Source organism: Cenococcum geophilum (genome assembly GCF_001692895.1).
Source record: "Cenococcum geophilum 1.58 unplaced genomic scaffold K441scaffold_25, whole genome shotgun sequence".
Taxonomy (NCBI): Eukaryota; Fungi; Ascomycota; class Dothideomycetes; order Gloniales; family Gloniaceae; genus Cenococcum; species Cenococcum geophilum.
Window position 1 is genome coordinate 1,675,409 of NW_027137583.1, and position 15,848 is coordinate 1,691,256.

The window sequence follows — 15,848 nt, forward strand, 5'->3', positions numbered from 1 at the left end:
TCAAGACGCTTGCATCGTACTGCTAAGGACCTGATAATCGAATTACAGCAAAAGCTTACTACCAGCTCGTCTATCCCGACTGCCTAATCCGGTAATCCAGCTCTGACGCTCTGCGCCAGATCTGAGGGGGTGTGTTGGCCGCCGAGGTAGCTTTACTGCAGAGGTGCGATGGGTGCTGTTCGACGTCCGTATCAGACGGTATCAGTATAGTTTCAACGTGTATCATCACTCTCTAGGGACCCCTGTAGGGGGTTAATTCTCTTATGTATATTAGGGCTCTTAGAGCCACCTTGAATAAGACAGATCGCTCCTTTAATTTCTGTGTCTCTATACAATCAGCTAGCTATATGTCATTCGTGATACCTACCTGGCTGACAATGGCCAGTAGTGAGCTAATGTCATTAAGATGGCTTATCATAAACAAGGTGAGAGGGTGGGAGCGGGAGGGAAGAACTAGGGGGGTGCAGGAGGATTCTTACTCGCCGCGAACCCAGCTGGGCCGGGTTTCGCCGATTGTGCCGATGTAGTCCAGTTAGAGAGTCTTCCTCAGCCGACTCGGCGTCTGAAGTGCGAACGACTGTTAGTGTAGTCGATTTCACCCCAGGAGATCCAGCCACCAGGTTCTATTGCGTTTCAGTAAATGAAAACTATAAAGGAAGAAAGATGAGAGCGATTAAGGAGAGAAGGGGTGAGTTACTCAACAAGCTGGTCAGGTTCTGCACGACTGGCTTGGGATCGTTGTTACGGACAGCGATATGGAAAAGCTGCACGTGCACAATGTCATACTGCCCGAGGAGGTAGCCCGGAAGCGGTTTGACGCAATCGATGTTATGCACTGAAACATCTGACGGTAGCCATTCTTTGGGCGGACATTGCGAGAGATCGATATCGAAACCGTCAATGTGGGCCGAAGGTGGGAGGAAGCGTGCCAGGTCAACAAGCCAGATACTGTTTCCCCGGTCAGGAGTAAACCAATTGCTATGAAAAGGTACCTTTACGGACCCAGTACCGACGCCAATCTCGGCGACGTGAAGGTTCTCTTTGTCAGTTGGGATGCTTGGGTGTACTATTAGTACCCCTTTACAAAACAGCTACTACTATACCTCCTACTCTAGGCACCTATGTAATCCTTATAGATGTAAAATGAATATTAATTAAAACGTCCCCTAACTCTTAAAAGCATTAATAATAACTTTATATTAACGGATAAGTAATTAAATAAATAAATTAATATACCCCCCTTCTTTACCCCTAAGGTACTCGCCTATAAAGTATACAGTTACTCACCATTAGCTAGCATTATATACTGCCTAGCAGCCTAAATAATAATAACCCCACGGTTTATGTTACGGACCTTATATTAGCGGTAGTACGACTACTTAGAGAGGATATAAATAGGCTAGTAGTAGAAGCGCGGGAGGCGCTAGAACTAGTTAAACTATAAGATAAAGGATAGGCGAGTTATATAACGAGTTACGGGGCTTACGTACTTAACGTGCTAATGTACCTAATATACTAACGTACTAAATACCTTTCTTAGGGGTTAGGTTGTGTATTTAAAGGACCACAGTCCCTACCTTAGATAGTTCTCTCTTTATAGTAAATTTTAGAATATAATTAGAGTTAATTTATCGGGCAGCTACTCTACTAGTTATATTTACGTTGTTAACTTTTTGTTTACCTATATACCTAGTCCATTAACAAGTCCACCGTAATACCCACTATTAGGCTTCGTTACACTCCGGATCTAAGTTAGACTTAACTTTATAATAGGTAAGAGGCTCTACTAGAGCCCTAGCTAGCGCGCTTTTAAGAGGTGGTAGGAGCCTTATCTATAGAACAATTACTACTTATAAGGCTGCCTCTTCCTCTACGTAATAATCGACCGGTTAAAACAATAAACCCCTCTATTAAATTGGCGATAGGTAGACATAAGGGTAATAAGGATAAGGTAGTAAGGCGATATAAGGAGGCGACGTGTGGAAATAGGACGCGTAAAAATACTGTCGTTGTCAAAATACTGTAGTTTGCTTATCATCTGCAAATTCGCTTGATAAGAGCCGCACACATCAAAATATCGGCTTTGTATACAAAATCACATACAAATCAAATATTCTTGTATGCGCACGACTTTTTTTGATCTTAAAAATATATAAAGCTTTAATTTACACCGATATTTACATCGCAACGCCTTGGCAGGTGTTTTTACCAATATAGTGTCCTTATTAAGCCGCCGGAAATAAGCTGTATCGCAGGTTATACTACCTTAACGCTTTTTACTAGCACCCCCTAGCTCTGGCTCTCTTACTAAAAGTAATTAGTGTCTTGGTGCTATACCTAAAAGAGGCCAAGCTAATTATGTAAGAGCTTCCTCTATAGCTATAGAGCAGCTCCTTAAGGATATGGACTTTTTAGATAAGGAAGATATTAGGATTAACGTTAATAATAACTGCGGTTCTCCTACTCAAGTCCCTCCTAGTAGAGGAGGCTTTGTTCCAGCTAGCTTACTGCCTAAGGATGTTCCTACTATTAAGGATAAAGTAATGTCCTTACTACGCGTACGACGTTAGTTAAGAAAGGCAGCAGAGAATAAGGAAGTATTCTTTTAGCGAGCTTCTAAAATGGCTAGGAAGAAGAATATTAAAAAGCTAAAGCCTCTTAAGAAGCTAAATATAAGAGATTATTTACGTTACAAGTCTTTGTATAATTAAGAGGTAGTTAATCTAGTAGATTCGTCTCCCCCTAAATTACCTAGTCCTATATCCGAACTAGATGCGATATAGGACCAGAAGCCAGAGCCGAAGCTAATTGCTTATACGCTTACTTGGCGTGCAGTAGTAGGCAATATACCTTTTGGAAATATAGCTTAGCGAGTATATATATATGGCTTTCGGTACTACCAATTGATCTATTAAATTGATACAATTCGTAAGAAATATCTAGGGCGGTTTAAATCTACTATAGCAATATAAGTAGCCGCTAGCTATAATCGAGCCACCAAGCGTAAGGAGGTGCTTATAGATATATATGGTATTGTCGGTATCACCCAGGGGGGTACTGCAATTGCAATATAAGGTAATAGGTTCTTTGATTCATTCGTGTCTCTTCTTTGCAGAGGATTGTAAGGATCGCAGTGCCTAAATAGGGGGGGGTTGATGAGTTACCATAAGGATGACTAATTAGGGATACACAACTACGCAACCTGTCCATACATTCCAATATATATATTCCAACACTGGCGACATTTACAAAAAGGGAAAGAAGGTAAGAAAGTATAAAGGAGAAGTATATAGGTCAACAGGTACTTAGGGCAGGAATCGCGGATATCTTGGGTGTTGTAGGCGTTGCGGATATTGTTACGGATATTGCGGATATCGCTGCGGATATTGCGGATATCGTGAATATTGCGGAAGGTGTTGTAGGAGTATCTAAGTATCTATAGTCCTATCCGTCGTCGTCGAAATGATAGTTGAGGAAGTCGATATTAAGAGTAAGGTTCTTAGATTTCGTACTACTAGGTTCCGTACCACTAGGTTCCGTACTACTAGTAAGGCTATAGGCAAAGGTATTGTTGTTCATAGACATAACCATATTCTTGGCGGTTTTAATTAGTATTGGTCTATTTAAAGTCATAAAGTGTTTAATACTATGGTTATCGTAGAAGAAATTACTACTAGTAATAGTTGGAACTATGTCCTTATTAAAGTCGTTGTTAATATTATTGTCCGCGAGGTACTGGTGGACACGTCTTTTAAATCCTTCTCTTGCTTTATTACGTTCTTCTTTAGTGTACTTAGTTAACTAATAGTTTCCTTTCTTATACACAAAGCACGTTCTAGCATTATTGCCGTAACGATTATTTAATAAACTTAGTTGGGATATCGGTCGGTGGTAGCGATGGTTAGTAAAGAACACGTCCATAGGCTGTTCTATAGGCTGTAAAAATATATTAGCAGGTTATCCTATAGTACCATTAATCTTCTTATAAGTAACGATTAATAATTATAGGCTGTTTATAAGGCCAGTAAGTGTAGTAGGTGGGTTTAAGTAAGCTGCCTAGTAAGCAGTGACGTCTTAATAAGCGACGATAAGCTTATTATGTAGGAAATTGTTATTATAGAGGTTAGCGTCGAGACCATGCTGTAAATGATGGAGGTTGTTAAGCAGTAGCTGTAGGTAGTCCTCTGTAGACTTGCCCTTGCTCTTTATTATTACTATCTTAAGAGTTATAGCGTTCCACTTTATTAGAACTCCACGCTTATATTTTAGTCCTTTAAAGTAGTTGCGTATAGCGTTATAGATGCTATTAAAGGTGGTATAGGTTGCCTTGTTCTTATAGTAGAAGTTAAGAGTAATACTACGTAGTATTATTGGAAAGCCTTTAATCTTTACCTCTTGTAGTATACCAACTCTGTTATAAAGGTTGTTGAAAATTGTAAGCTTGCGGTTAAAGTTGTTATCCTCTCTGCTGTATTTGCTTTCCTCTATATATATCTTTGCTAGGGTTGCTAAGTCTCTACCGTAGTTAATAGTGGCTGTGACTTTTATAGAAGGAGCTGCGGCGTTTATAGGGGAAGCTATAATGTTTATAGAGAGAGCCGTGGCGTTTATAGGGGGAGCCGTAACATTTGTTAGGGGAGCCGTAACGTTTATAGGTGAGGGGGGCTCGGCCGTAGGGAGGTTATTTAAGACAGCTGGGGTTGGGGTAGGTGATGTTAAGGGGGTTAATAAACGTAATTTAAGACGGCGGTTGATAACGTATAAATTAAAGGGTCCTTTATTGTTGATATATAGCTTAATTTCTTTATCTGACTATTCCGTAGGGTTGTCCTTATAGGCGACATCGTATAGTGCTTGTGGTACTGACTTGCTCTTTTTATTAAAGACCCATACTCTATTACGTTGGAGTAGTTGTTTAAGTTCCTTAATTGCGGACCTATAAGCGTCCTTAAATATCTGTACCTTAAAATTATTAAAGTCCTCTTAGTATAATTCCCATAAGCTTTTATCCTTAAAGTTACGCTTAGTATACTTATTAATTTTAAAGTTAATATAGTTGGTAATATCTTTTGCGGTAGTCTTATTGGTTAGGGTAATCCCGTTGCCCTAGTCCGGGTGTTAGATTCCTATATTAGATATAATTAACTAGTATAGATCGTGGTGTAGGTTGTGGTGTAGGTAGGGGTGTAGGTAGGGGTGCTGCTGACGCTGCTGGGTGTACTGGCGCTTAGTAAAGAGGTTATACTAGGTATTAATTTATGTGGTAGACGCGAACTGAACGAAGCCTTGGTAGGAGTCGGTTCTTAAGTTCCCAGGGCCTTAGTAGGAAGGGTTCTTCTTATTAAGTGGTTAATTTGCGTAATGGACGCGAACCGAACAAAGCCTTGGTAGGAGTCGGTTCTTTAAGTTCCTAGGGCCTTAGTAGGAAGGGTTCTCCTTAGTAAACGCGACACAATTGATGGGCCTTGGTAGAAGCGATCGCGTGTTATCTCTCTTCGTAATAACACCTGGCTAATTTGTGATATTAACTGATTAGTGTCGGTATCACCTGGGGGGGGTACTGTAATTGCAATATAAGGTAACAGGTTCTTTGATTTATTCGTGTCTCTTCTTTATAAAGGATCGTAAGGATCGCAGTGCCTAAATAGGGGGGGGTTGATGAGTCACTATAAGGATGACTAATTAGGGATACACAACTACGTAACCTGTCCATACATTCCAATATATACATTCCAACAGGTATGAAGGATATTAACGCAATAGAGCAACTTTTGGAGGCCTAGTATGGCGAGAAAAGGAAAGGCTTAAAAGTTAAGGTTACCGTAACTCTTTCGGAGCTCCCCTAGATATTAAATACGTTATTAAATTTATAAGCTAGTATACCCGACTCCTCTATATAAGGCCTTAGTAATTAAATAGGAAGTCTCCTAGAGGCAATTACTGGTTAGAATAAGAAAGGTAAGGCCCTAGGCAGTACTGCAACTGCTTTATAACGCCTAAATATACCTAGTACACTTTTAACTAAGGTTCTTGCTTAGTATAGTAGGCCACTAATTACGATGCGATGGCCTTGCTAAAATGCAATTTATTCAAACAGCGGGCGTAGCTGCTAGATTAATAGTGGTAACCCAGAGAATCCAGTAAATCACCACCCTATTAATACACTAACTATAACTGCCTGGGGGAACGATATTATAAAAGGCAAGGCTACTGCAGATAAGCCGTCTATTTGTATTGCCATACAGTTAAGTTAAAAGGACGGCTTAATGCAATTATGTAAGGCTAGAATAGAGCTTACTAATTAACCGAGCTTTCCTTCCTATACTCCTTACCTAATACATCCTACCCAGTATTAGCCACAACCCCACGTTTAGTACACTCCCTACCTATATTAGTAGCCTATTGCACCTAAAGCACCTCACCTAGCTTATTTAATAGAGCTAGCGCTACCTCCAGATCCTCCTACGAGCCTAATTATACCTAGCCTAGACGCCGCCAGAGAGCTAAGCGACTACTTTAACTAGCTTTAAAAGCAACCCCGTTAGAGTACGGCAAAGTTAGCTATTAAGCTGAATTATGTTATAAATACCTTAAATAATTATAACCATGATTTGGAAGCCTTGCGTAATAGTAAGGAGCTTAGTAATATAATATAGGAGGATTTAGGGTTAAAGCTGGGTACACTAATAAAGCTTTAGCGAGACTTAAAGGTATATAGGAAGTTAATTAAGTAGTAAGTATTATACTCTACTGTAATATTTTATACTAGATTTAATACTAAAAGAACTAACTAGTTAACTACTAGATAACCTATATATTTAAAGTACAAAGCATCGCAACTAGAGCTCTTGCTGCACCCGGCCCAAAAAGACCAAAACCAACCAAAAGAACCCTGAAAAACACCCAGAGAATCCCCCTGAGATGCATGCATTGCAGGGGAGGCACACGTCGAACGACGGTGGCTCGCACTCGCGCGCGACCGCTAGAACTACGCCCAGCAATAGCCCTCCACAATAAAGACGGGCGAATACTATACCACAAAGCGGAAATACCTCTATTAAGAAGGCATCTAATAAAATATAAAGCCTATTAGACGCGTCTAGTATCCAGAATTGTGGGGGAGTAACTGTTAGCTATAACAAACTAATACAGCTAGTAAAATGGCTCCGCTAGTCTAGTAAACCTTAGGCGCCCCTCTAGCAAACCCTTAATTAAATCCTCTAATAGCTAAGCAAAATTAAAAATAAGTATAACCCCCCCTTACCGGCGAACCGCACCTAGGCCGCCGTAGCTGCGCTTTTATAGTATAGGGAACCTACCCCCCTTAAGTTAACAACTAGGTATATAATTATAATATAACTAAACATAGAATAAGTAGAGGGGCTTAGGAGATAATTAGAAATAGAAGTCCTTATAGAGATACGCAAAGAGGTCCACAATACTGTTATAGTCCAATACCTTAAGAGCGGAGATATTAAAGTCACCCTAAAGGACTAATAGGCAAAGGAACGAGCCATAAGGGTAGGGGATAGGCTAGGAGAACGTATTAGTATAAAAGTACTCCACAAGGATTACCTAGTTAAAGTCCTAGCGGTTCCTATAAGCCTTAGGGTAGAAAAGGGACGCTAGGCGGACAACATANTAATTATATAGGAGATAGTAAGACAAACGGAACGCCTTATACTAGGACTTAAAATCACCTAAATCCAATGGCTTTAACAGGAAAATGCAAACTAAGTATATAATAAGAACAATAAGAGGATATAAGGGTTGCTAGAGACTTACTAGGGAGACACTAGATAAACACATGGCTCCCTTATCGTCAGCATATATATACCAGAAATGCAAAAACTCCTTATCTAAAAAGGAATAATTATAAATGGCCTTATATACAACATAAGGCTCTATAACTATAGACTACGCCTAGAACGATGCTATTACTATATATAATAGGGACATACCTAATCTATATATGCAGTACAGGTGTACTACGGCCACTATATAGGCCCCCACGATATAAGATATTACTTAAATTAAGACTAAACAAAATGCGCAAACTGCCACTAAAGCACATATAAGGCGTAGGAGAGAGAAGACTGTATTAAATACAGGAGACGGAAGGTAAGGGCTTAACAGCTGCGGGAATAACTACACGCTAGGTTATATAAATGGAAACAATAGGCAATAAGCTAGGGGGACGCAGGTGCTTTCCTAGCGTTTCCTACCTTTAATACTAGAGGGCTAGGCCAGCCATCCCAAGCCTTAACGGGCCAGAAGCGACGCCGCGCGACATTACTAGACCGATTAAAGACATAAGGGTCACAGGGGACATAAGGAAGAGGACGCCCCGTAGGAAGACCCCTATGGACAGTAATAGTAGGCTTAAAACCAGGACAATTAAAAATTAGACTTAATGCGGCAAATATAATATTTGTAGCCGACCTATAAAGGGTATATAGCCGACTAGTAAGAATAGGGGAAGAACCGGTAATAATAATAGATTTAGATATAGAAGCGCTAATAGGAACACAAGACACGGGAATAAAAAGCTCTATATAAAATGAGTAGTAACTAGGGTATAGATATAAGAGATAGAAGCTCTAAATATTTTAGAGAAAGTAAAAACAGAAGAAGTAAGAAACAAAGGAGAGTCAAAGGACCCTTACCGGGGGTCCGCCACCTATCCATTATATAGTATAACTGCGGCAACACAAACCACCGCCTCGCAAGGCCCCTACTAGACAGTCTAGACCCAAAGAAACACTATATCCTTGCTATATAAGAGCCGTATTATAATACCTTTATATAATTAATATACTGCCCCCAAGGATTCTAGCTCCTATATAAACCAAAAGCAGCCACACATATATACTTTATGATTAGTAAGGCTATTAGCCTATCCTTATAGTTATAGCAGGCAGTTAACCTAAATATTATAGTTATAATAATCTAAACATATAGGGGACCGGTATAAATTATTAATATATATAACCCTAGGGTTAAAGGGGTCCCATAAATAGAGAATATTATATCAGTAATAAGCTTACTAGAAACCGAAGGTACAAAGTCTATCCTATTAGAAGATATAAACCTCCACCACCCACGGTAGGGGGGTATCCATATTGCTACAGACTAACAGTTAAAGTGCCTACTAAGAGCTATAGATATCTAGGGCCTTAAGCTAGCTACCCCCCTAGGAGCAATTATATAGTAACGAGGCACCGCTAGAAGTATAATTAACCTTATATTTATGAACGAAGGCCTATACCAAAGACTTAAAAGGTGTAACCCCGAAAAAGAATAGGCACTTACCCTAGACTATATCCCTATCCAAATACAACTAGACCTAGACACTAAAGCATAACTAAATAGAAAAAGATACGCAATAAGGAAGCTTAAGACAAACAGTTTCCTTAATATAGTTAAATAACAACTCTAAGACCTAAAAGAAATCCACCCAATACCAAACAAATAAGGCCCATTAACTACCCCCAAGGAAATCAACTAAAGACTAGAAAGGATCCAGGCAACAATTAAAAATAGGCTAGAAGAGCACTGCCCAATCTTAAAACCGGGCCCCTACACGCGACACGTATAGTCCACATAATACGCAGTTCTAGTTACCAGCCAACGACGAGTAAGAAGGAAATATATAAGTAGCCACGACCCTAAAGACAAGAGATAATATAAAGACATAAGAAACCAGCTAAAGAATACCCTAAAAAAAGAAGTAAGGAATAACTGGAAACGGTTTATAAACAAGCATACTTCTAACCCGAGCCTCCCCTATAACAAGGGCCTTTAGGATATAGCGAAATAGGTAAAGAAAAAGGCAGGGCGCCTAGTAGAAGACCCACACCTACTACCCCTACAAAGAGTAGGAGAATTATAGGCCACAAACGACAATAATAAGAAGGCAAAGATCCTTATAGAAAGGTTCTTCCCCTAACCGGCTCTAGTAGACCTTAGTGATATTATAGGCGAAACACCAGTAACTCGCCTGCGGGTTAACAGCGACATAATAATAGAGGAAATGGCTAGAACTATTAGCCGCCTTTTAAATAATATAGCACTAGAACTAGATGGGATTCCAAATAAGGCCCTAAAAACCTATAGGCCACTTATAGCACCTTGGCTTACAGATATAGCTAGAGCATACTTTACTATAGGCTACTACCCACGACTCAGAAGATCTATGACGACGGTTATCCTATAAAAAGAAGGCAAAGCAGATTACTTAATCCCAAAAAGCTACCGCCCTATTGCCTTAGAAAACACCCTTAGCAAGATCTTAAAAAGGGTAATAGCGGAATACATAGTAGACACAGTAGAGGAACACGCCCTACTACCACAAAGCTAAATAGGGGCAAGAAAGAACCGCTCAACACTATTAGCACTTACGCTACTCGCTACCACCATTAAATCTACATAGGCGATACAAAAGGACTTTATAGTATTAATGCTTAGCCTAGATATCAGTAGTGCCTACAATAATATACCCCATAAGCGTCTTCTATATATCCTTAGGGCAAAGGGCTTCCTAAAATGGATTATATAATTTGTCCAAGGGTTTATAGGCCAGAAAGAAACATTACTAGTCTTTAGCAGATACTAGAGCCCCCCTATTATAGTTATAATAGGAATACCATAAGGATTACCCCTCTCGCCTATACTCTTCCTTTTCTTTATAAGCAACCTACTTAACTCCTTTAAGNAAGGGGCGACCTAGGGGATAGGCTTCATTNANNANANAAACCTAATTATATANNGGCNAACAGCCGNANAGAACTGCAGAACACTAGAGAAAGCCTATAACACTTATATAGAGTAGGCAAAACGTTATAGAGTCCAATTCTCACTAGAGAAATACTAGCTAATCTATTTTATAAGAAAACGTAACTAACCTACAGATCTCTAGCATATAATTCGCATCTAAGGCTTTAGGGGTCAACTAGTTTAGGGCCTAAGGGTATTAGGAGTATAGGTAGATAGTAAGCTCTAATAGAGCGCATATATAGCGCAAGCGGCCCGTAAAGGCCAAGCACAGTTTATTGCTTTATCTAGGATTGTTAATTCTATATAGGGTCCATACTTCTAGAGGTTACGCCTACTATATATAGCAGTCGTCTGGCTAACCATAATATATAAATCCAGTATCTAGGCCATTAGAGAAACTAAAAAGGGCCCCCCAAAATCACTCCTTAAACCACTTTAAAAGGTCTAAATAGCCTACCTCTAGAGTATTACAGGCGGGTACAAGCAAACGGCCACAGTACTGCTTAAGAAGGAATCCAATATTCCCCCCCTATAGTTATATATTAAAGCCGCTGTAATATAAAGAACATAAAATAAATATAACTCTAATATTATAAAGTACATTAAGACACGCCTAAGTAAACTATGGAGGGACCCTAGGGTACCCTATAGGAGAACAAACCAACAACCCTAAAGTAGGGAAGAGATATTAGAGAAACAGGTAAAAAAAGCAGAAAAAGAATAATGCCGCTTTAGGGCCCAGGCCCATATAGAGGAGAAAGGGAGACGCGTAAGAGGTTAGCAAAAACAACAGTAAGACAGAGAAAGGAGCTAAAGTAGAATATATAAGAACGCCAGAAAACTATCTACCATAATATAATACTAGTTAGACCAACGCTAAAGAGGCGAATGGGAGTTAAAGGTATAGAGGCTAACTTAGGTAAGATAAACCCAAGCTATAGCATAGTTAATGCTATAGGGGGTAAATACCTAAGGGCTCCGAGAAGGCCTAATAAAGGCAGAAAACATAATAGCAATACTCTTAAGAACAGGAATAATAGGACTAAAAGATTGGCTTTACTAGGTAGGTGTCCTAGTAGGTAGCCTAAGATATAAATGTGGCTGGCTAAAACAGACACTAAAACACGTAATACTGCTATACCCCCTACGCACCAATTAAGAAATAATACTCTTAGTAGCTGGCACAGAGAACTATAATACACTGCTCTTAACACAAAAAGGCCTTAAGGCGGTCACCCAGTAGCTTATTAGTTAAAATATGCTAAATTAGTTCTAGGTTGCAAGGGAAATGGTAATAGAAGGCAAGGGGGCGAGCAGTAGGTGCCCCCTAGTAACTCTATAGTAGTAGAGTAAAAGTTTATAATACTAGCGCGTCCGTAGGCTTGTTACGGCAGCAGTAATTCCCAAGGAGGTTAAATAGTAAGGTAGTAGAGCACTANAGGNGACTNNNAGGCGCTAAGTAGGCGAGTCCTAAAAGGCNGGGAGATAGATCACGGGGTTTTCTCATTTTTCTTAAATAGAGTTTTCTCCCTATATGTAAATAAGGAGTAGTCTACATAGGCCCAGTAGGGATCCGAATTAGACGTTAAACAATGAATTATTATTATTTAAAGTACGATCGCGCAGCTAAATAATTACCAATACTCTCTATACTAAGCCTTAGAAAGCTTCTAAAGTCTCTATATATACTAAGCCTACTAATATTACATTGAATCCACGTCTTTAGGTTATAAAAAGCGTGCTTAATTGGGTTAAACTCTGGAGAGTATAGAGGAAGATATTCTATATAAACGCCTACGTTCTTATAGAGAGCTTAAAGCTCCTATTTTCCGTTAAAATGTATATAGATACTTACTTAAATTAACTCTCTTACCTAACTCTTATATATTAATGCATTATCCATAACTAGAGTTATATAGCCAGGCGTGCACTATAGGAGGACTATAGCTTTAATCCATACATTAAATATCTTAGAAGTAATAGAGCCTTAATAAATTAGAGTCCCCTAAAGGAAGCCCTTATAGGTATAAGCAGGTAGTATACTCCACCTCTTAAAGCGTTAAATTAAGGAGACTTCTATTGTAGGTGTAGTAGTAGGACTCTACCCAAATTTCCTATAGCTAGTTCTCTTATTAGCTCCTAATTCGTTAATAAACACTAATTAATTAATGTCCTATTTAATTTAATAACCCTTTTATAAGGCACAAAGATCTTCTACTTACTTAAGCGCCTTCCTCTATACAACTTTTTGACTCTACTATAGGCGCGCGAGAGTCTTCTATATAGTTGTAAGGCCTATAATTAGGTTGAACTTGTTATATAAGAACCAGGCCATTTCATTAAGGAAGGCAGTTAGGCGCTCGATAAGAAATTTAAGTAGAGCCTATAATATCTATAAGAAAGTGGCTATAACACTATAACGTTAATTATCGTAAACCTACTCATATATTAGTATAAGAGCTTAAGGCCTTTCTTGCCGAGCCATAGGAGGGGAGTATAGAGTCCCCTATATATCTAGGGAGGTTCTTATACAATATATAGTTAAGTAATTGTAAGAGTATATATATTAGGTCCCGCCGCGCTTGTAACAAGTTCGCAAGCACTCTTAGTCTTTTTGGCCGTATAGCGACGTGGAGGCGGGCCACGTTACAATTGTACTTGCGAACTTGCTAGGGCCAGGTGCCGTGGGTTCGATCCCCATCAGTTGCACTTTGCTCTAGTATAGTCTAACACGCATCCGTGCGATAAGGCGGGTTAGCTAAGTCCGATCGCTTATGTTACTGGGGACTAACTAATATGGTGATACTCTTGGCGTTTGATCCCTGTGGAGGCCTAAACGGGCGTATAGAGGAATCCCTGCGAGCGCTTGAGGACGAGTGCGCAGAGGAGAGGGCAATTGTAAGAGTATATATATTAGGTCCCGCCGCGCTTGCGATAAGTTCGCAAGCACTCTTAGTCTTTTTGGCCGTATGGCGACGTGGAGGCGGGCCACGTTATAATTAATTGTAAGAGTACATATATTAGATCCCGCCGCGCTTACGATCAATATCGCAAGCACTCTCAGTCTTTTTGGCCGTATGGCGACGTGGAGGCGGGCCACGTTACAGTAATATACCTAAGTAGCTGCAGCAATCTATGTGACCTTCTAACCGTAGTATAAGGCGACGCATATCTAAAAGACGCAATAAGGGGGAAGTTTAAAAGGCATTGCGATTAAATTAAGGCCAAAAAAAGTCGTGCGTATATAAGAATATTTGATTTATATATGATTTTGTATACAAAGCCGATATTTTGATGTGTGCGGCTCTTATTAAGCGAATTTGCAGATGATAAGCAAACTATAGTATCGGTAAAAATCGCCAAGCCGCACGACGCGTATCGCCCCCTCCATCAAAATAATATACCCCCTTATAGTCCTACTAATATAGCTCTATATTTTATAAATAAAGGCCTGTTTTATAGCGCTAAAATAGGGCTATAAAATAAGCCCTTATTTATATAATTTAGGGCTGTTTTGGTAAAGTTATAGGGGGTGCTTATTTCTAGGAATAGAGGGGTCGGCTTAGCCAGCACAGAGCCTCAATTTAAGTCTTATAGTTACCCCCTATAGCCCTACTAATACAGCTCTATATTTAATAAATAAGGACCTATTTTATAGTTCTAGAATAGAGTTACAAAATGAGCCCCCATATATATAAATTAGATTAATATTGGTGGAATTATATAGGGTGATATACTACTTGTTACGGCACTGGCAGAACTTGGCAGAACTTGACTGGCAGAACTTAGCAGAACTTTAAGGTTACGTGACTAGAGGACCGCATAAAAGAACCCTACTTTGACCGGCGCTGCTCTTCTTCTCCTTTCCTTTCTTTAGCTTTAGATCCTTATTTATAGACTACTAATTATATAGGCTTGCGCGTCTCTCTTGTTGTGCTTGTGCCTTGATTGACTAAGTCGCTAACATTATCTAAAGCTTATCTTACCCTTTCTTCCTAAGAAGGAACTTAAATATATCTACAAGGCTATAAAAAGGATAAGGATATAGAATAGGACCTTAAGGATATTACTAGGACTATAAGGATAGGACAGAACCCCTAGAATACGAAAGGAATATGAAAAGAACCCTAAGAACCGGACGCGTATAGACTAGAACCCCTAAAGAAATTACCCGGAATTACCTAATACTTATACCACTATGCTAAGAAATATAGCAGCTAGTAAAGCAGCTGTAGGACCCTTAAATACCTTAGATAAAGAAATAATAACTGTCTTAACCCCCTAGGCGGAGCTTGCGGCAGCTAATGCTGAAATTGAATGGCTATGAGAACTGCTGGAAACTAGGGATATCTCTGCCTCTAGCGATGACCTATTGGACAGACTTGCTATGGTCCTTAAGGCCCTAGCCTAAAGCACCGTATTATTACGATCTGCGAAGGTTGCGGACCCCCTATTGTTTATAGACGGAACCGACCCTATATTTAATAATTGGAAGCTTTAACTGTAAGATAAGCTTAAAGTTAATACGGACTACTTCCCCACTACTTAAGCTAAAATGGCCTATATCTTCGGCCGTACTGGTGGGGACGTATAGATGTATCTACGTCTACGATACGCCGTAGACTCCGCAGACCCCTTTGTCTCTAAAGAAGAAATAATTAACTACTTGTCTTCCGTTTATAAGGACCCCTTTAAGATATAGAACGCCCGCCTTAATTATAAAAGCCTGAATATGAAAACAACGGAGACCTTTTTAACCTTTTAAACCCGCTTTTTGTACCTAGCTGGCTAAGCCTAAATTCCCTATAAAGACCTACTGCTAGACCTCTTTGATAAACTTACCCTAGACCTATAGCGCGCCGTACTGCTAGTTTTTACTACTATATAGACGCTAAAGGTACTTACGGACTACTGTCTAGCTATTGACTAAGGCCTCCGTTAAATTAAGGTATGTGCTAAGCGGTATAAAGCTAGAAACTCTTTAAACTAGACTATAAGTACTATAAGAATAGCTAATAGTACCCCTATACGGACCGTAACTCCTATAGTACTAACCGTTTAGCCTGCCGTCA

The 15,848-nt window shown here is 39.6% G+C and overlaps 1 protein-coding gene across 1 annotated transcript; it reads right to left on the reverse strand.

Moving 5' to 3' along the window:
- Positions 1-647: 647 nt before the first annotated feature.
- K441DRAFT_564163 (uncharacterized protein) lies at positions 648-947 on the reverse strand (the record flags this gene model as incomplete). The annotated part of the gene is made up of 1 exon (XM_067643636.1): positions 648-947. A coding segment is annotated over one exon (300 nt), but the record flags the coding sequence as incomplete, so codon positions are not given.
- Positions 948-15,848: the final 14,901 nt, after the last annotated feature.